Source organism: Artemia sp. Qi Xiang Cuo, chromosome 10, assembly GCF_049724085.1.
Source record: "Artemia sp. Qi Xiang Cuo chromosome 10, ASM4972408v1, whole genome shotgun sequence".
NCBI classification, from domain to species: domain Eukaryota; kingdom Metazoa; phylum Arthropoda; class Branchiopoda; order Anostraca; family Artemiidae; genus Artemia; species Artemia sp. Qi Xiang Cuo.
In genome coordinates, this window is record NC_142803.1 from 18101125 (window position 1) to 18124060 (window position 22936).

General features: G+C 32.7%; 1 protein-coding gene across 2 annotated transcripts; it reads left to right on the forward strand.

The window, feature by feature from the left end:
- The first annotated feature begins 4388 nt into the window (after positions 1–4388).
- Positions 4389–10631, forward strand: LOC148947533 (uncharacterized). 2 transcript variants are annotated; one of them, XM_089096136.1, is made up of 2 exons: positions 4389–5043; positions 10245–10631. In XM_089096136.1, the coding sequence occupies exons 1-2, from the start codon at positions 4936–4938 to the stop codon at positions 10398–10400; spliced, it is 264 nt and encodes an 87-aa protein (XP_088952262.1). In that variant the 5' UTR covers positions 4389–4935; the 3' UTR covers positions 10401–10631. The 2 variants fall into 2 exon arrangements, with proteins under 2 accessions (XP_088952262.1, XP_088952261.1); XM_089096135.1 differs by lacking the exon at positions 10245–10631 and adding an exon at positions 9823–10237.
- Positions 10632–22936: the final 12305 nt, after the last annotated feature.

The window sequence follows — 22936 nt, forward strand, 5'->3', positions numbered from 1 at the left end:
GAAAAAATCATCTTGTGGTGTTATATTTGAATGTGCATTTTTATTGCTGTCTATGGAACACGAAGAAATTGACTGTTATCATTGGATAGTGAACTATAATATGTTTGAGTATGATAAAAGCTTGTGGAGTACTACATTACGTCATATAAGTGATAATAGACAGTGCAATTGCCAGAAAAATAAAAAGGGCATTGGCAGAAAATATCACTAAGGAATATTAAGATGAATCGATGAAAAACAAAGTACCAGCAAACGTTACTGCCATTGATCAAACAGTCAATGAATCAAATAATACCAAAGACGAAAAGCATATTGACCCTGTCGATGACGCAGCTATAAAAATTGTGTATGAGTCAAAATGGAATAATGATTATTCTACTGATTACGAAATAAGAGAAGACAATAGCTATAGTATCAAGAGAGAACATGGTGAACCATTTTATGGAAGAGATTCAAAATGTCCAAAGTTGTTCATTCATATTAATAATGTATAATAATATATATTTTTTGTATTAATATTCTACATGACATTATTTCATTAAAAATATATTATGCATTACATTGTTATGTGTTCATTATTTTTAGAGTAAGCTAGCATATCGAACGTTTAGAATGTCTATTAAAACATTGGAAATGTTAGAAAAGGAATTTACATACATCATATATCGGATAAATAGGTTAACATAGAGAAAATCTAAGTATAAGAATGAATAAATTCTCTATCAACATCTATTGACAGATACTTGGGATAGCATTGACAAAATCGAAGTATCAGCGTGAATATTTTCCTTGTCTAAGTCTTGACAGGTACGTTTTATAAAACTGACATAATTTACGTATCAAGTTGAACGAATTCTTTATTAACATTCTTTATCGATATCATGTTGGATACTTTGGATAACATTAAAAAATTCAACCTATCAGAATTAATAAATTACCTACCATCATCTAGTGCCGGATTCCTAATTATGAAAACATTTTAAGTAAGTAAGTAGCAAACTCTTTCTCGAATTCAGCTCAAGGATACACAACACAGATATTATAAAAAAAATTGTAATTTCCAGATTTCACTTACATACAATAGATACCGAGGGTTCTATGATTTCTCCCCACAAAGACTTCTAAAGGCTTTATTACTCCTCCCCACACTGAACTCAGAGGGTGTTTGGGACTCATCCCCCTAGACATTACTTCATTCTACCTTGATTGAAGGTACAAAAGTTTGATGAAGTATTTCTCTGCTTAACAACTATATTAATATCTTCCAAGTACATAGGACTGTATGCAACCGAATTTCTCAGTTTGAAAAAATCATCTTTTGGTGCTATATTTGAATGTGCATTTTAATTATTGTCTATGGAACACAAAGAAATTGACTGTTATTATTGGATAGTGAACTATAATATATTTGAGCATGATAAAAGCTTGTTGAGTACTACATCACGTCATATAAACAGACTAGGATTCTACGATAGAGTGATTAGGCCTACACCACTTAATAATACTGGTCAGGAATTGAGAAAAGTTCAGGAGGAAGTCAATGAAATTTGCAGCTTTTTTGGGGACGAAGCACCCTACGTAAAGGGTAATGTACCTACAGATAAAGTTTTAATTCAAAAGTGTGACCCTATGATTCCACTTTTCAATCTAGAAGAGTTTAAGTGTCATAAAATTGAAGGGGTTTATCACCGTCCTGAAGACGAGGTTAAGTACTTTATGCAGTGGATACCTAAGGACGTACATGGTCGTGATATATCCATAAGACATGGTAAAAACTATTCAATATCATGGGACCTTCGTTTCTGGACGTTTAAGAGTGAACTCTAAGTACTAATTTTGTGTTAATATGTGTTGTTGTTTTTTCTAAAAAAAAAATCTGTTAATACATTTAAGCAATAAATATCTTTAAGCTTAACCCGTCTTTATTCTTTAGAATAGTTCTATTCATTTCATTAAATTATGAAGATTTTTTTAAGTAAGTAACAGTCGCTTTCTTGAATTAGCTTCCTGGACACAATACAGATATTTAATTCAAGAAATCATGATAAAATCGTAAGTAAGTAATAAACTATTTATTGTTGTCACCTATTGTACACACAATAAAGAAATTTCATTCTATAAATTATGAAGAAATTGTAAATAGGTAACAAAATCTTTCTTGAAGTCAGCTCTTGTATACATAAAGCAGAAATTTCTTTCAAGAAATTATGAAAAAATTATAAGTAAGTAACAATGTGTCTGTGTGTGTGCAAGGCAGAGCAATTTCCTCACATATTCCGCTATTTAATGCCCCCCCCCCCCCCCGCAGCGTTCCCCACCCCCGATGTTTGCTAGACCGATGTCTCTGATTGGCTCCTAAAAAATGGTAAATTCCACTATTTAATACCCCCACCGGCCAAACTCTTTCTTGAAGTCACCTCTTGCATAATGTCCCCCTCCACCCCACCGCAACGGCAATGCGGTGGGGCAAATAATTTTTTGCCCCACCGCTTTACGCTCCACCAAATGGTGGAGCGTAAAGCTCCACCATTTGGCGTAAAGCCAAATGGTGGAGTTACATCCTTTGTTTCTGTGCATTTCGCCTTTCTATTCCAATTTTGGTCTGCTTTCTCAAGAGAGCACATCCTTATAGGAGCTGTCCAGCAACTCTGAGAGACAAGAATGTAAGGTTCATACCAAGTCAGAGATGCCCAGTCTGAGCTGCTTCATCTCTCACTTTGTTACTTGTGATCCTAGAATGTTTTGGAGCCCACATAAGTTTAATACGGTTACCAGACAAGATACATATTGTCTCAGCCTATACTTATCAACAGCTCCAGTCTCTTAGTGCCCTCTCTTAGTGTTTCATTCCAAACCTTTCAGCCTAGAAGACCTTCTCAAATTCCCCAAAATAGTAATTTGTTATCATTTCATTCGAGTAAGGGACATTATAATGTATGACAATGCCCGTCTCCAATTTTTTCGTGGGTTCGCGATCTCAGGATAACAAGACTATCACGTTGTTTTTGGTGAAACTTTGCAATTTACTAGCTCCGTTTCATTTCCAGCTTTCATCGAAATCTAAAATGGTCTTTTAGGTTTTATCAAAGGGACAACACTAGGCTATCCTTGGACATTTGCAGCTCCCAACACTCAATCAATAGTGAACCGCAAGCATACACATTTTATTTTCAATTTTCTAATTTATTTATTTTCCCATTCAGGCAACATAAACCAACAGTTTTCACAGCAAAATATAATAGTTCAAATACTTGAGCTTATTCAGACAGAGAGGGCATTTTAGAAATTGGCAACACTGATCTTTAAAAAATTGAAGATTTCCAGACCCAGGTTTTTTTCCGGGGGAGGAGGGGGGGTACTCGGATTTTTTCGGGTGGGGGAGGGGGTTACACAAGACAAACTAAAAAACGAATAAAAAATTTGTTTTTACCCATTTTTGTTACGTTTTTTTACTAGTCAGACAAACATTTCAGGGTGGGGGGGGGGGTTCAAATCCCCCTAATCCCTCCCCTGGGTGCGGCCTTGCTTAAGAACATTACGGTCCAGGAAAAATAAAAAAAGAAGTTCATTTATTTGGTACTTCAGTGCGAGATTTATCATTATAAAATATTATTTAATAGTAGGTATTAAAATAGTAGGGCACTGTAATTGAAAGTAAAAAATTAGTACATTGCCAACATTCCGGCTGCTACAACAGCGAGGCGTCCAAAATAAAAACAAAAAGCAAGAACGGTGAAAGTGCAAAAATAAAACAAAAGCATGAACGGGAAAAATTAAAAACGATACGGACTTGAAAAAAAAATAGAAAAAACTAAAAACAGAAAACAAAAGATCCTTTATTAATTTAAACCAAAGTTGCTGCGGAAGCTCTCTGTGGTGCTGAAAAAAACTTGCTAATGGGACCTTATCTTTGAGACTGTCAGCCGACGCTGACTCACAAAGTGACAATTTTGGTATCGAACGTCCTTAATTACACAGACGATATGTCCACAGTACGTTTTCCTTAATTGAAGTTAACATGCCTATAAACCAATTTCTTAACTATTTAATTAATCTTTTCATTTAGTTTTGGAATCCCAACTCTTCGGCACGACACCTTTAAAACAAACTCCGACTGGGAATCGTACCGGCACATTACAGATATTTTAAATACCTCCGGTTGATCATTATTAAAGCAAATAAAGATAATATCACAGATAAGGGTTTTAGATAATTATGCTGTTGGCAACCATTCAGAGAAAATACTTATCAAGCAAAAATTTTCTATGTATCAGAAATCTGAAGCCATTATTGCTATTGGCTTATAATGACGCTGTGAGTTCTGATTGGACTTAGATAGGAAATTTGGGGAGTAACTTTTTTTTCCTTTTCTGTCAATTAAGATTTTACTTTCGAGTACCATGTTCAAGATTGTTTTTTCAAAAACATGGAGTGAGTTAACTCAGTTCTCTAAAGACAAATGGTCAACTGTTCCACAGGAACTGAAAGTGGAGAAAATAACATTGTTCCAGACACTACTGTTGAGTCTGATTGAAATACCAGAAGCTAAAAAGCCTGCGCTTGACAAGGTGGACTATGTCACTAAATTGATACAAAATGACTCATCTCTTGCACAAGAACCATTTTCGGTTATCTTTTTAATCGAGACTCTTGTACCCCTTTCCATTGCTCAACCGTTCCCTCAACCTGTTCTGGAAAGGGCAAGCAATCTCTTATTCACTGGATTAAAACTGAGAAATGACCAAACCTCTAAGGACTTAAAAGTGTCATCGCCGATTTTAACTCAGCCTCAAGGTCAAGATAATTCAGCAAAAAGAGCCACCTCAAATAGAACATTTTCAAAAAAGGTCAGAAGAATTGACGAAAACATTGATGAGTTTGAAAGAGGAGTCAACGCTGTTGTAATGGTGAATGATGTCACAAATCATTTGACGAATGAAAATGATGATGATTGTTGTTGTTGTTGTTGTTGCTGTTATTTATTTGTGGATTATAATTGAGTCGAATCCACCCAAACCAGATTTTATTCCTGAGTCTTTATTTGTAAGTCAAATTTGCATCTATCTATAATATTAATCAATTAATAGAAGTACATTAAAAGAAATTTTGCTTTTTTTATATTATCATACTTTCCTCCTTTACTATGGTACGGTATTTCTTTTACAGCTCTATATGTAAAGAGCGACCCATCATAATAGTAACTGAAACCTAAAAAAAGGAAAAAATAAAAAAAAGGAATGTTGATAATGATATATAAATGAAAAGAATCGGCTTTTCATAGTGGTCGCGTCAAATAAGTAAAAAAAAAATATAGAACCTTTGAAAAGCTAAGATTTTACCTAATATAGACATTAAAAGAATATCATAAGTTCTTTGTACTAAAAAAAACTAAATAAAAAATAAATAAATAAAACCTATAAAAGCTAAAGAAAAAAAGAAAAAAAAAGAGTTAAAGAAAGATTGAATTCAATATATAAATCAAAAGCTAGATATCCATAAGCGCAAAAACCTTTCTAATATGCAAAGCTTCTTAGCTCTAGACGTACTCAATGAAAAGTTATTTGATACATAAGCTTACAATTTGGGCTAAGAGTAACTGAAACTCTTAAAAAGTGAAGGTTTGATAGCAATTAAAAGAATCGGCTTTTGTATTGTGATTCTGAATATGCCAAACGAACTAAGTTTAAACTGATCTTCTCAAAAGCTACGAGCCTTAGAATATTTGCTCCATTTTAGATAAAGATTTAACACTCTCAAAGGGGTGAGTGATCTTAATAAAAACTACATCATCAACTCTAGCATATTAGAGAACCCTATGGCAGAGGTTTCAAGCTCATTTCTACAAATTTGGAATTTTCCTTTTTTCCGAGAAGATAGATCAGGGATGTGATTCTTTTTTTTTTTTTTTTTTTACCTCAGTGATGGACTTATCGAAATAAAGGTCATAGAAAATTGAGAAGGGGAACATTTAAACGGAGACTAATAATCCCAGGTCCGTTTTCGAGCAAAGAAACAGGTTGTGTCACAGCAAAGTAGTATTTTCTTGTCATTTTGTCATGCAAGGCAACAATTTTGGTCCAAAAGGTGCCAAAAAGCTGGCAAGTGAAAATCCCGAGGTATATAATTACAATTTTTATTTTATTATTTTATTATATTATATATTATTATATAAATATATTTATATTATATTATTCATATTATTATTATTTTATTATAATTTATAATTGAATATTAGCTAATAAGATAATTATAATTATCTTATTAGCTTATAAACTTACAACTATCAAAACTATATGCCTAGTCTTCCAGTTTCAGATCCAGAAATACCGTGGGGTAGCGTATCGTCCCTAACGATGCACGTACTCCTTCCAACAGTTTGTATTGACCTTGTTTTAAAGCTTCATCCAACTTATTTGATTTACTTGAGGCTAATTAACATTATGTACGCTGGTGTGTAACTGCATATAAGCTATTATGGAGGAGGACGTTGGATTTTGTGCAGGAGGAAGGTGCTTGAACCTCAAAAAGCGTGTTTTTATGCCCAAATTCCTAACTCTGTGAGTCTTCAGATAAATATAGGAGGTCGGAGAGGGGGTAAGAATAATTAATTTCTTATCCCCCTTTATTCCCAAGCTTTTTTTACCATGCCTGTAACCCGTAACCATGTAACCATGTTACCATGGTTTTTTCACCATGCCTGTAACATGAGTGCTGTGAGTACCCCTCGTATGGCAGACGATATTGTTATCTGTGTAACCTAAAAGACTATGTTCAGATTCCTACTGGTACATAAGGCGGGGGGGGGGGGTACTGTGGAAATAATGACAACTGTAACTACATTTTGAAAATTCAGACCCCTCCTAATAAATAGTGGAAGCGGTATATATTTTTTAAAGGATGATTATAATTCATGGAGCATCGCTGTACGAACATAAAAACCCGAGTGAAATACGGGTTTGAAGGAACGGGTTTATACGGGTTTCAAACCGTATAACATATATATATATATATATATATATATATATATATATATATATATATATATATATATATATATATATATATATATATATATATATATATATATATATATATATATATATATATATATATATATATATATATATATATATATATATATATATATATATATATATATATATATATATATATATATATATATATATATATATATATATATATATATATATATATATATATATATATATATATATATATATATATATATATATATATATATACATAATACTGTTCTTTTCGGCCATCTATTTAGGGCCAAACGAAAGGCAGGTCGTCCTCGAATGGAGTGGGGATGGGGAAATATATTAATTTATTATTTATTAGTATTTATTTATTTGTTCCAGAGGCACTTCACATGGAAGGTGCGGTCATATAACCTTCGGAGGGGGCTCATTCAATTGCAAATTAACAGTTCTAGCTTCCATTTTACAAGTCAAAAGTGATTAGAGGGCAATAAGCCACCCCACACTGTTTTTCACCGAACGCATCCGATCAAAATTTTTAGATGACTGTTTCGTTCAAAATGACCCAACAGTCAAATAAACATGCCTCTGGGTTTAGCAACCCCGACCCCCCTTCTAGCCCTGGGGCAAGGATTGTAAGCTATACAAGTTGCCCATTAAGATATATGGAAAGGGTGATCGTAGAAACTTTGGAGGGGGTTCATTCAATTGGAAATCAGAAGCTCCAGTGCTCTTTTGAAGATTTAGCCTGCTTTTCAACCAGTTGCTACTGAATGACGCTTGTTATTGACGACTTATTATAAACATCAGCACAAAATACCTTATTAAAAATTCAGATATCCATATTGCCCTCTAACAAGGCTGTATCCAAGATTTTTTTTTGGAAAGATGAGGGGGGTTAAGAAAAATAAAAACGCAAAAAAATTGTTTAGATGCATTTCTTTTACTTTTTTATGAGTTGGAAAAAACGTTCAAAGGAGAGGGGTCAAACCTGGCAACTCCCACCCATGGGCGTCCATAAGCTGAATTCCAGGGGGGGCAAACCTGGTCTAATTGGCACTTTTAATGCTATATAATAGAAATATCAGAACAGGAATATAAAACTAAGGCAGCATCATTCAGCCAGGGGGCAGGCGCCCCCCCCCCTCCCTGGATACAGCCTTGCCATACAATCATTTCCTAAACTTTTCCCACACATACAATATCCTTGTTCAAAATTTCAAATAACTGATTGGAAATCAAAGTTAAACTTCAGAGTAGCATAATCTAAGCAAGCCAAAAAGGACTAACTGTTACTGTTTGAACTATTTAATTTTTATCCTTTTACCATTGGACCTCATTCTTTCTGATGTACATCACCTAGTTCACCTGTTTGCAAGGATTCATCCCACTTCCTTCCATCCCTTCCATTCATCCCATCCCTTCCTTACATTGAATAACAATATTGCATTGAGGGTAATTTTCTTAACTGAATTTTAAGAAAAATCAAAAAGGGCTAGACCATTTCAAGAAAGAAAGAACTTTTCACTAATTAATGTTCATCAATTTGTTTTAAGTAGATTTTGCAAAATTTTTAGGCAGTGATTTTCAAGAGGATTAGACCCTGAAATTCAGGACAATAGAGAACCCTATTGCAGTTTTCAATCCCCTATCTACCAAATTATGATTTTTTTTTTTTTTTTTTGAAGGATGGTCATGGACGCGGAGATAGGAGGAGTTTTCGGGAGGTAGCAAATTCAAACGTAGTCTAAAGATTCTAGTGCTCTCTATTTGTGCTCTCTAAGCAAGAGAGATTGTGCTGCATCGAAGTGGCGTTTTCTGTCACTTTATGGCACATGATATTATTGGCTGAAAGATTGCCAAAACGCCATAAAGAGGACATTACGAAATAGCCAATTTATTTGGAATTAACAGAAGCCTGAAAAACGGGTTTTAATTTTCTATAAAGCAGTGAAATACAAAACAATTAATTATGCACAAAAACTCCGAATATTTCGGCCCCACATCCGTGAGCCTTTCTCAACGGAAAAAAATAAAATAAAATAAATAAATAAAATAAAAAAACTTAACTTACATCACAATAAAACATACTAAACACATAAAGAGAAAGAAAAAAAGAAAAAATATAAATAAATAAGAAAAAAATAAGAAATATGAATAAATAAATATGAATAATAAGAAATAAGAATATGTGAGTTTTGTTTTTTCTTATTTATTTATCTTTTCTCTGTTTTTCTTTCTCTTTATGTGTTTAGTATGTTTTATTGTGATGTAAGTTAAGTTTTTTATTTTATTTATTTATTTTATTTTTTTCCTGTTGAGAAAGGCTCCTGGATGTGGGGCCGAAATATTCGGAGCTTTTGTGCATAATTAATTGTTTTGTATTTCACTGCTTTATAGAAAATTAAAACCTGTTTTTCTTGTTTAAAAATTTTTCTTGTTTGTTATTTTCAGAGTTGGGCCAAGCCCAGTCTCTACAACTGCAAGTCTGTCAAAGTTAATTATAATCTTTGAACCAATAGCTATTTAAGTAATTAAATAAAAAATCGTAATAGTGCAAGCCTTATTCCTACTTTGGAGCAATGGGGTTGCACTGGGCACTGAGCCTTAACAGCATATGTACTTGCCTGGGCCTTAAAATTTAGCTATTCTTTGACCATTTGTAGTGCACAGGGCATCTACATTGACCGTCTGGTACTATCATAAAAATTAATAAAATTATTCAATATTATAATTAATCATAATTAAATATAAAAGCTAGTCTTTAACTAGAATTCCTACAGAATATATGCTAATTACACTTTTATTGTAATTATAGGTCTGGTATTTAGTATTATTAGTCAAGATGGTGGATGCAGGAAAGATACTAAAAGTAGAACAGATAAGGTCCTCGGTGATTTTTTTAAGTTGAAAATAGTCTGGAAGAATGGGAAGATAAGCCAGGAAACCAAGATTAGAATATTGGAAGCAACAGTGACGACAGTGGTTAAGTATGGTTCTGAACTGTGGGTACTCCAAATGATAGCAGAGGATTTGTTAGATGTTTCCCAGAATTGTGTTGATATTCTTTGATACTGTTGATACTGATTTGGTTGATGTGTTGATACTGTTTTCGTTGATACTCTACTTCTTAACTTGGGATGAGAAATAAAATTAACATATGAGATGAGAAATAAATTTCAACTGCAATAATTGTGTAATAAATACTAAACTATAATAATTGTTATTTCTATCTATTAGGTTGGAAGCGAGGAATATAGCGAAAGGGTTTCAATACTTGAGGCATTGGCAGAAAGAAATACTGAACTGAAGAATATTCAAGAAGAGATTAAAAAATATAGAGATTGCGATTTAGGCATTTTTAAAATCTTTAAGTCCCCTCATCTTGATATTTGAAATTTTACGTGTAATGACCTAAAGGAGGCATAAATGGCCATTAACTTAGTTTTTTTTTTTTTTTGGTTGTCCTCTAGGCATTTTTTATGCAAACAAAAAATATTATCTGTATAAAAAAAAATATATTATAAAAACAGTTTTTATAGAATGCTAGTGTTATTGCAATACTTTTCTCTCTCTCTCTTTCTCTCTCTTTAAATGTATATGAATGTGACGTCATTTACATGATTTTTTTTTATTAAGGCTCTAATGTAAAGTATATTCAGCCAGAGTGCATGTCCTACCCATAATCCACCAAAATATTGCCATGATCCACTAGTGGGGCCTGCACCCCATATTGGGAATCACAGATCTAGATCCAAACAAAACCAGGTCATTCCCAAATGGGTAGGGCTGAATTTGAAGCTTTGAGACTTCTAGGTCCAATCACTCTTGTTGCTCCATTTTTGCAAGATTTTGGGGAAATTCCCAAAAATTTGGGGATAGTGGAGGCACTGAACAGTATGCAACTGATGAGCCAAAAGTAAAGTAAGAGAGGTGATACCAAACCCTCAGCTGCCGTTCTTGGGAGACATCTGACAGTTTGCAAGTGGCCATGGAATTCCTATGTTCTTTAAAAATTCATTCTCTATGAATAGGTAGTGCAGCAGTAGGGTGCAAATGGCACTTTGACAAAAAATGACATCAGTATCAGTCCACCTTTTGTAAGAAAAAATTCATTAATAATTTATTGCACCCCCTGGCATTGTGTGCTCCTAGGCCCAGGCCTATTGGTAAATTTGGGTCTGCAAATGGGGTGGGAGAAGGCTGTGAAGAAAGATTTTAGGGAAACTTGAACTTCTGGGGAGGGCATAAAGAAGGAGGTTCTGAATATATTGGGATGGAGAAAGAGCATTTGTAGCCATGTTGGCCTTGGCTACCCTTTGTACTGCAGCAAGTTGTTACTAGTAGTAGTAAGGTCCATCTTTCCAACTTTTGAGACTTTTTAGTTGTTCTTGTAATTTAAATGATGTAATAAAATATATTTCAGTTGTATTTCATTTTTATGAAATACATCTGAACTGAATGTATTTTAACTGAATGTATTTCAGTTTTATCTTGAATTGTTGTTATGTTTTTGTTGTGACAAGCTTCTTCAAGCTTGTAACATTAGGTAGTAATAAATAAACATACATTCTAGGGAATAGTTCATACTATTCTAGGGAATATTTTTCACATGAAAAAATGAATCAAAGGGGCAGAAAGGGAGATATAGGTGATCAGAATCATAACATAGTGCTATATGAATTTGTAGCCTAATTCACATAACCCAAATGCATAACCTGTACATATACCAAAATATGAAAATTGTTATTTCAGATTTTAGCTCACAAACATTACATTGTGGCATAATTTTGGTCCCTTAAATTTTTGCTAGAATCTGCTATGATATACTCCAGTGTGATCAAGAACAATGATGGCACATCTTACTATATTCATAACATGAACCCATGTCTTAATATTTGCATGACAGGAAGACATGATGACACGTGTCAACAGCCCCAAAAATTCAGTTTATCTAAAGCCTTGCAGTCTCTTGGCATTCAGCCTTGCTTTGTAATAAATTTAATTACCTTTTGACATTAATCATTGATGCCAACTCAGCAAGCTTAATTTTATTTAAAATAAAATAATAGATATAATTGAAAAATAGAACATTCAGGACCTTATCCAAGCAAAACTTACAATTTGTAGGTAAATGATGTAGGAATTTTTATAGATCTTATAGGACCTGACAAAAAAAAACTGTTTGATAGTTTGAGCAAGAAGTGCCCAGAAATTCTAGGATTTTTGGGAGGCCTGGGCACTTAATGAGAATAAGTAAATAAGAAAACTTTTTACATCAAACTTAAACATCATAGTAAAAAGTTTTCTAAATAAGATAACTTTTTAACAAACTTAAACATCAAAACCCTTTAACCACCCTTCTTGACCCCCCCCCCCACACACACACACACACACACACACACAAAAAGAAGCAAAAAACAATTCAAAGTTTCAAGTCAAAAGTTTCATCCATGAGATAAAACAGGGTACTCACTAAAACAGCACGTATAATTTGTTGCAGTTTTCATGGAACCTCCATCCTTGCATACAATTTATTTCACTAGATAATCAGTCAAAACAGGGGAAAGATAAATGAGATGACATATACACAAAATTCATTCAAAGCTATAAAAATTATGAAATTTTGTAAAAAAAAAAATAAATAAATAAAAAACATACAAAATAGATCTTTGGTGTGCCAAAAATGATATTTAGGTACCTTAATTGACTTAACAGCAAATCACAATTAATTCCAAAAAATTAAAAATTCAGGCCTAGCCTAAACCAGCATTTCCCAAACTATGGGCCATGATCAACCAATGAGTCTCAAGCAAATATTGAATGGATTGTAGTTGCTAGCATTAATATTGGTAATACTCAGATTCCATAGTGGCAAGTATTGGAACTTATTTGTTCTTATTGAAATTAAAAAAAAATTACAACCAATATGAACGAAAGACAGTTAAAATAAGAAACACAACTTAAATACTGTAATTTGTTTATTACTTACATAGCCACACCTGCAAGTTTTTTTGCAAAGTTGATTCAATGGAAAGGATGTATTTGTTTCTGATTTTTCTCCATTACAGTTTCAGTATCAACTCCAACTTTAGTTACTTTTAACTGCAGTGAGTTTGATATATCCAATTTATTTCTAGAGTTAGTTTTAATTTAAGCCACAGCCAAAAATTTGGCCTCACATAGATATGAGCTAAAAAAGAGGAGGGAGACATTCATAGCTTCATCAAACAAGCAACGATAGTTATCAACAACTCAGAGCCAGAATTTCAATAACTGGTTATGATTAAAAGTCTTTTCCAGTTATATATCTTCTGATAAATCAATGAATTCTTCACTTGCTTTTGTTGATATACCAGTTGGTAGGTTCTCTGGATATGGGTTACATGTCCAGCTCAACAAATCATATATATATATATGATATAGTTTATATATATATATATATATATATATATATATATATATATATATATATATATATATATATATATATATATAAACTTTTTCATTTCCTCCCCAAAATATTTTCTAACAGTGATAAATGACAGGAAATTACACAGTACATTCATCTTAGGCTGATGTAAAAAAAAAAATAGTTTGATTTATGTTTCCTATTTTAAGAGTCCTTACAAATAAATGTAAAATCAGTTAAATAATTAAGTAATTTAATTACATTGAATAATTTAATTAATTAAACCATTAAATTTAATTAATTACAGTTATTAATTTAATGACTAATTCAATGATTGATTAATTTAATTACAATTAAATGTTAGATACAGCAAAGAGGCTCTTTGCCTTTTAAGAAGCAATTGGAAATTAATTATAAGAGATGGTAGATGAATTGAATCTTCTCAACTTGAACCATGTTGTTTATTATTTCTAGACTCATTGTAGTTATGTTGAGGCTAATTATCTTCAACGACCGGATGCTTTGAATTGTAAAGAAAAAAACCAGGCTATTAATACTTTTGGGCTTGGTATAACATATGGTTTTATTGGATGAGTTTTCCTCAACCTAATAAACTGACTTCCACTTTCTACTAAACTGACTTCACCCAATAAACTGACTATTTAGTGGTCTTAGTGCAATGGGAGCATTTTTAGTAAACACAATAGAAGTATTTGATTGGCTAAATCAAAGATATTTGACAAATGATGCTGATGTCAAGAATACAGAAGAAATGCAGGTAAATATTTAGTGGCTAAACTCTCTATAAGGAAACATGGAAAATGTATGCTTTTTCATACAATTTAGCTAGGAAGAAAGTGAATACATCACTTCATGCCTTTTTATCCATTGATTTTGAATTAAAAATCAAGTATTTTGCAGTAGGCATCAATACATGACTAATTGTAGGAAAAAGCCAAGACAGATAGTCTGAATGATTGAGAGGCAACAATGTTTAAATGGCATGGTTAAATGGTGGCAGTAAGTATGACTCTCTTATTGGACAAGTACTTGTGTGTTAGTTTTTGGAAACGCACGCCTGCCTAGAGTCTCAGGCAGGTTGACCAAAAATTTAAAATTGACATAGGACCATTATATTACCTGGCTAAGAGGCAAACAAGGCATGCCCGCCTATGGTCTTAGGAAGGTCGAACAAGAATTTAGAATTGACACAGGACCATTAATTTACTTGGAATAACAGTTTTCCTCAACATACTAGACTGACTTTCACTTTTTACTAAACTGACTTCACCCAATAAACTGACTATTTAGTGGTCTTAGTGCAATGGGAACATTTTTAGTAAACACAATAGAATCATTTGATTGGCTAAATCAGATATTTGACAAATGATACTGATGCCAGCAATACAGAAGAAATGCAGGTAAATATACAGGTAAAATGCAGGTAAATGCAGGTAAGGAAACATGGAAAATTTATGCTTTTTCATACAATTTAGCAAGAAAGGAAGTGAATACATCACTTAATGCCTTTTTTATGGTCTTTACAAATATAATAATTGCTTCTGGGACAAATTCTTTTTTGATACCCTTAAAGAGGCTTGAGACAGCCCATAGTAACCAAAAGTTTAAAATGGGTTTCTATAAAAAAAATTCAAGTAAAAAGAAAAATGTCCTTTGTAACTGATTGACAAATGATAATTATTATTTCAACTAATCTTAACAGTAAAAGTTTATTTTGAAAACAAATTTACATGAATTTTTATAAAAAAAATTCCTAAGACCCATCAAAAACTGCATCACAGCAAAACAAAAGTACATCATTGGAATCAACATTGTTGAAAAACCCTCAGCAGGAAACTTACAGCCCTCGCCCTGAACACCCTATTTTTGCATATGCAGCACTAATCTCTTTTTGACATCAGTTTGCTGTGACATCATTGTCAAAGGGTTTCAGGCTCTATTTTTAAATTCCCAAAATTTGTTTTAAAAATAAAATTTTACTATTAAGGCTAAGGAAAATAATAATTATCATTCCTGAATCAGCAGAAAAGTCTACACTAGCTACTTTTCACTATCTAAGAAAATGAAAATTTCAGTAATGAATCCAGGACCAAAAACATAATTCAGGAAGGTATTACCAAGCTATTATGTTTACCCTCTTCTGATTTCTAAGTCTTAGAAATTTGCCTTCTTGATAAGTCTTATTTAAAAAAAGAAAATTCAGGTCCTTGTCCAAACAAAACTTACAACTTGTAGGTCTATGATATCCTAATTTTTATACCTCTTGGAATTTTGATAAAACAATGTTATAGGCTACCTTAATTTTCAGTTCTTTTTTCTCTGATTTTAGTTTTGAAAACGCAAATCCTGTTATTTGAGTAGAATTTTAAGCCAAATCAATGTTGTTTTTTTTAATCAGGAGATATATTTACTGATCTTTGAAATCTCAAAAATTGGGCTGGAGCAAAGTTGTGAAGCTAAAATACTACTCTTGTGCTTCATTTAAGCAGAAGATTTATTTTGCAAGGTTTCACTTTTATAGGACAAATATATTTTAAGGTCATTAAATGTCAGTGCCCTCTAGACAGAGAGGGAGTGGATGTAGGCACTTTAAAAGGTAAATATTAAGCAGTTCACATAAATAGCCTATAGATAGAATGAACACTGGTACTTACATGTTATAGCAACAACATTGAAGAAGGGAAGATAAGTTAATCATAATGAAATATACCAAAATATGATGAAAGTAAAATACTTTAGTAACAAAATTATGCAAACTACAACAGAATTATGGAAAACAGGCTTCCCAGAATGCATTATATTAAATAACTAACCACCTCTATATATTAAATATTTAATTTAAAATTCATGTGCATAGTACTTTATCTTGCTCAGGCTAAGCTGATTATTTCTGAGTGGATACAGAAAACCAGTTTCATTACAGATCAAACAAAGTCCATTACAAACAAGGTCACTATAACATGTAAGTACCCCTTTTTATGCTCTTTCCAAATATAACAATTGCTTTACTTACAAATTCAATTTTAAACCCTTTACAGACCATTAAAGATGATACCTTTTTCTCTTTTTCTCTGTTACCATCAATCAAGTTAAAACTATTTTAGCTGTAATTGAATTGATGGTGACAAAATTGAGAATCAATAAATGCATGGGAAATATATAATATGGTCTATATATTTGGGTAAGGTTAAAAAAGTTAGGTTTGATTACATTCAGTTAGGTTAACATTGAATTTGAATGTAAAACAATTATTATATGCCTATTTGGAAACAGCATAAGAAGAAGACATCAAGCAGTTTGTTCACTTTATTCAAAGGTCATTTACATGAGATACTCAATATTGTGAGCTAGGGTACAGCCTACTGATGATTTGACAGTTTTTGTAAAAAAAAAAAAACAGTTTTTCTACTCCAGGAGTCCTAATTTAAAGACTTTTGGTTTGAAAAGGGTTTCAGTATGTAGGAAAACAATCTAGGAATCTAATTGTTTGATGAGAAGCTTCAAGTTTTATCTACAAAGGGTACAAAACTCCAATTTTACAAAACTTGAGCATTTTCACCTACAAATTTGACACAACAAAAAAGTTACCTGTTTTGATGCAAGTCAGAACCAAATTTGACATGTGTTGAAATTCTTGGGGACTACCTGTGGGCAGAACCTGGTGTATTTGACATGTATATTCTTGTTTGTTTGTTTTTCTTCGAGTTCATTTAATGTATAAAAGTGTAAAAAAGTAGAAGTTCAAAAGTAGAAGTAATAAAAATAATAAAATAATAAAATAATAATAAAAATAATACTAATAATACTAATAGAAGTAATAAAAATAATACTTCTACAAAAGTAGAAGCAATAAAAATAAAAGTAACTGTTCAAAAAGTAGAAGTAATAGAGCTAACAAAATTGTTTTAAGTATATAGTATAAACAAAATTGGCTAATCATAAGGAGTGTGATATTGTGACCTAGATCAAATCTTCTTTTTTCTAAGTGTTGCATATATGCATAGCATCTCCAAATGCAATCTGGAATAACCCATTTCCTGTCAGTTTTACTGGCCCAGCAAAGATTTGTTCATTGTTGACAGTGTAAATGACATCAACATTTGGCCATTTCAAAGTGTGATCTGTAATTCTAATCCACTTGAAAAACTTTAGTTTGGACTGTCCTTTGTCAGTAAAGTTCAAAATCCTACCAACAAAATATGGCACCTTGCTTTTTTGTCAATAAAGAAAACAACATAAGGTAGTATTTGTCCAGCTGCAGTTCAACTTCCAACCCAAATTTGAGATTTTTTTTTAGTTTCATTGATAAGTGCTAAGGAAGAGGAAAAATGACTTCCAGGTGAACCTCTGCAATTTTTGGCAGTAGTGGGCACCCATAAATTTGACAGCTTTATTTTTGTCAGTGGACCCTGGAATTTTGACACCAATTATTTCTCATTTGTTTTACATGTTCAGTGAAGTTTTGACAGAGTCACCTATATTTTGACAGGGTCTGTTGCTTGCAAAATAATTAAATCAATTCACAGAAGTCATTATCTGCATTTGAATTTGACTGAAGGAACATTTTTATTGTGCCTGGTAATCCACTACATTAAATAAGAATTTTTGACTCTTGGAACCTAGTTTCAACAATGTAAAATTTGTTGCCAGTCTAATTTAATTTCATCAAGAAAAAGCTAATGTGACTAGAATTCAGATCAAATGAGATGTATCTTGATGCATTGGTGCTAATCCCAGTTTTTTTTTGTTTTACATGTTCACTGTAGTTTTGACAGAGTCACCTATATTTTGACAGGGCCTGTTGTTGTCTGTCAAAAATTTTGACAAGGTTACTACAAGATATTCAGAAAAGAAATAAATCAATTTATAGAAGCCATTATCTATATTTGAACTTGACTAAATGAACATTTTTAATCTACTTGTTACTCCAATACATTAAAAAATAGTTTTCAACACTGGTTATATAACTTCGAAAACGCAATATTTCTAACCATTTTAATTTAATTTTAGCAAGAAAAAGCAATTGTAAGTAGAAGCCTAATAAAATCAGATGCAACTGGAAGTGTATTTGCCGGATCCAGTCTTTTTTTGTTGTTCCAATAAATAACCCAGTAACAGCGGTTTGAAGCATTTCATATCTGAAAAATTGTCAGGAGCTACTTTCTTGTTGAGAACTGGAAACTGACTGAATTAGATGTTCTTTTTGTATCTGGGTGTACTGGAAATTGTGTCAACATTTTCTGTCTTTGAAATACAAAAACAGCTCCAAGAGATGGTGCTCCAAGTCATGGCTAAGCAGAGTTATTCTGTTTTGAAGGAAAATTTTGACAAGGGTTCCAAAATTGCACTGTCAAATCATCAGTACTTTTACCCTTATATTAGCTACTCAAGCTACTCAAAATACCTGTCCAGGACAAACTTTAGTCTGTAGAGCCATCCCTGAAAGTTTTATTTTCCTAACCTAACCACTTTCTAAGATTGCACTAAGTAGCTCATCTACAATTTGGTAGGCCTAAATATTGAGCAGTTTGTATTATTGACCTAAATAATTTCTGAGACCACACTGGCTAATCATGATAAACAAAAAATTGCGAAGAAAGGAAGAAAACGAGGACAATTAACAGCCAGTGAAAAATTTGAAAAATTATGCAAATATTTTGGTCAAGACCTCTGCTTGACCGTCCTCAGTGCAGAATAAAACTGATAAAAATATAAAAACCAAACCTTAAAATAAATTTTTATTTTAAGATTTGGTTTTTATATTTTTATCAGTTTTATTCTAAACTGAGGAAGGTCAAGCAGAGGTCTTGACAGAAATATTTGCATAATTTTTCAATTTTTTCACTGGCTGTTAATTGTCCTCATTTTCTTCCTTTCTTTGCGATTTTTTGTTCATTATTGACCTACAAATAAAGTGAGCATAGCCTACCACTTGGTGCCTTTTTTATGCTCTTATTGATGAAATTATTGAATTATGAGCATAAAAAGGCATCAAATGATGTTTTCACTTTTATCCTAGCTAAATTACAGAATACAGAGTAAATTTTTTGCAGTTCATATTATTGGCTTACAAATAAAGTGAACATACCACTCAATGCCTTTTTTATGCTCTTTACAAATATAATAATCATTTTTGTTTGAAATGAATTTTACCCCCACTCCTATATATACCAATTTAGGGTAGCCTATAAATTTGCACCTTAGGGGGGTGGGGATGGGGGTAAACTTTAAAGTTACCTCTCATTTGCATAAAAAAGTGGTGGGGGCTAAAATTTGTTCCTGACAAATATGATTATAGGTCAATGTATAAGAAGTCATATTATTGAGTTAACCTAGGCATTGAGTGAGTACCATTCGATGCCTTTAGTTGTATGACTGACTACAAATATAATATGCATTTCGATCAGAAATGAATTTCAGCCCAGCCTTATGTAGACTATACATAGTCTTTAACCTTGAATTGGCATATACTAGGGGGCTGAAACTGATTTCCAACAGAATGGTCAATATATACCAAATCACATTATTGAGTTTCAAATAAAGTGAATACACCATTTGATGCCTTTTTTATGCTGATTATGAATGTAATAAGCATTTCTATCAGAAATGAATTTCAGCCCCCATCTATATAGGCTATACCTAACCCAACCTAACCTAACCCTGAATTGGCATACATAGGGGGGGCTGAAATCATTTACTTAATTCATCTAAGGGCTCCTTCATCTAAGGACCATTCTATTGGAAATGAATTTCAGCCCCCCCCCCTATATATATGCCAATTCAGGGTTAGGTTAGGTATAGCCTATATAGGGTGGGCTGAAATTCATTTCTGATAGAAATGATTATTATATTTGTAATCAGCATAAAAAAAGGCATAGAATGGTGTATTCACTTTAGTCCTAACTCAATAATATGATTTGGTATGTATTGACTGAAATGCTTAACTATATTCGTAATCAGCTTTAAAAAAGGCATCAAATGGTGTATTCACTTTAGTCCTAACTCAATGATATGATTTCGTATATATTGACCTGATTATATTTGTAAAGAGCATAAGAAAAGGCATTGAGTGATAACCTATATTAACTTTCATTGTAGCCTAGCTAAATTACTCTATGCTGAAGTTATCTGGTTTCTGCCTAAAATCATGTCTTTAATAAAAAATGTGGCCATTATTGCATGAACAGCCTACTAGTTTTGCAGACAAGATTGTGAAGTCATACAAAGGAACTCTTCAACATGAGATTAGGCTTGGTCTGTCGTGCTTAGTAGCCTAGATTATGGACCAATCCCAGTTTGATAGACTGTATATTTCTCTTACCTAAATCAATTTTTTTGCAATAAGAATCTTTTATTACTTCTTGAAAAGTTCAGAGACGGTTTCTTTGTTGTTTTACGTTAGTCAATATTTAGGTAATACCAGATTCCCTGAAATTTTAGTCATCAGTCCTTGTTTTGTTCAGCATTTTTTTCCAAAAAACAAAACATTTATTCAAAGGTTAAGACAGTTCTCCTCTGCAATGTGGGTTTAATAATTAAATATATGGCATGACCCAAGTGACTAAAATCAAATATTACAAGTCCGCATATATACCATGCTACTATTCTGGAGAGTAAACTTGGTGAATTTTTCGCAGTTCATATTATTGACTTACAAATAAAGTAAACATACCACTCGATGCTTTTTTTATGCTCTTTCCAAATATAGATATCATTTCTGTCTTAAATGACTTATATAGGAATACATACCAGTTCAGGGTATATATTTGCACATTGGGGGTGGGGTGGGGGGGGGGGGGTAAAGCTTATTTCTGATGCTAATGGGAGGTAAGTTTAAACTCTACCCCCCTCCCCAATGTGAAAATATATATCCTGAATTGTTATATATAGGGATAGGGATAAAATTCATTTACGACAAAAATTATTATTATGTTCGTAAAGAGGGATAAAAAAGGCATCGAGTTCACTTTATTCACTATGTTCACTTTATTCGTAAGGCAATATGAACGTAAAGCAGTATGCAATGTACGAACCGCAAAACATTAACGCAAACTTTCCTAGCTTTCTAGTAAGGGTATTATAAAGTTTACTTAGAAAGCTCATCAGGGCTGGACACACGTAACTCATATCGGCATCGATTTACAAATCGGTACCGAATTGCGAAGAAATGGCATCGACTTGACGTTAAACAATTTTCTAGATTTCATGGCCAGATTACAAAAACGGCACCGAATTTTATCTTTGTAATCAAAAAAAGGAGAAGAAAACAAAGTGAAAGATATTAAACGTGAAACGTAGTCAGCCAAAAGATTCTGAGAAAAACCCTAAGCTCCTTATCATGGAGGTTTTCATATGGTGTCCACTATTAGTGTCCATGATATTTGAAGCCCGTTCTTTTACTCATCATTGTGCTAAGAACTTACATCTTTTGACAAAGAACGCTTAAAAGTGTAATCTTACGACTAAGATCTTTACTTATTGTGCCGTTCTTTTGCAAACATCTTTCATCATTCTGCTCTCATCAGCAGTCTAAGAACAATGATGATGATGAGTATATCATCAAAGTTCTCTCATCATTGTTCTATGTGGCAGAAAAATGGTGTTCTTCACACTTTTTGTTAACATCAGTGAGCACTAAGATCTTAGGACAAAGATGAACAAAAGAACGGAAATCTTTGCAGAAATATGTGAGGTCTCAGATGTAAGATCTTAGAGCAAAAGAACGGCTTTTTGGTTTTGAATATCTTGCGCCAAGGGGACTCTTTTTGTACTGCTATCGTTTGCCCTCTGAGCTTCTGAAATCAGGGCCGAAAAAACTTACGTGTGTTCAACCTTCGAATATGAAGGGGTAAATTGGGTTAAACCTCTCCAAATTTTCACACTCTTCTCGCAAATACTTATAATTTTTTTTTCATTTTTCTCAAGTTCTTCTCATCAAGCTGATTTTTTCCCAACATCTTACAACAGAAATTTGAGGAAAAGTATCATTGAAAAAATAATAAAAACTTCTGAATGCAAGGCAAATTGGATCAAAACCTTCAGATGGCTGCGTTATGACATCACTGACAAAATCAAAAATAAATGAGATCTACCTCAAGCAGAATGCTTATAGAGCCCTGTTTCCCCATTTCAGAGGGCAGGGGGAGAGGGGTCAGTTTTGGCGGGAAAATCAAAATGCTCAAAATTAAAAATAATTATATTTATCTCACCTGTAAGCCTCAGAGACCTCTCCTTCTACATTTCGGAGGGTGAGAGGGCAAAATGTATACCTATATTGGAAAGCCGATATATACTTTTGTTTAAAATATATTTTGTAAACTCCTACACTAAGTTTTACAATATATAAGGAAAATAAAATAAGTCATATGCGTGAATTTTTCCATGCTGCTTCTTAAGAGAATGAAGCATAGAGTCGACTTTTATACCTCATTCTGTTGTGACGCAAACATATCTCTTCAGCAGGGAAATCAAAAGAACAAAGTTGGGATGAATCCTGCAA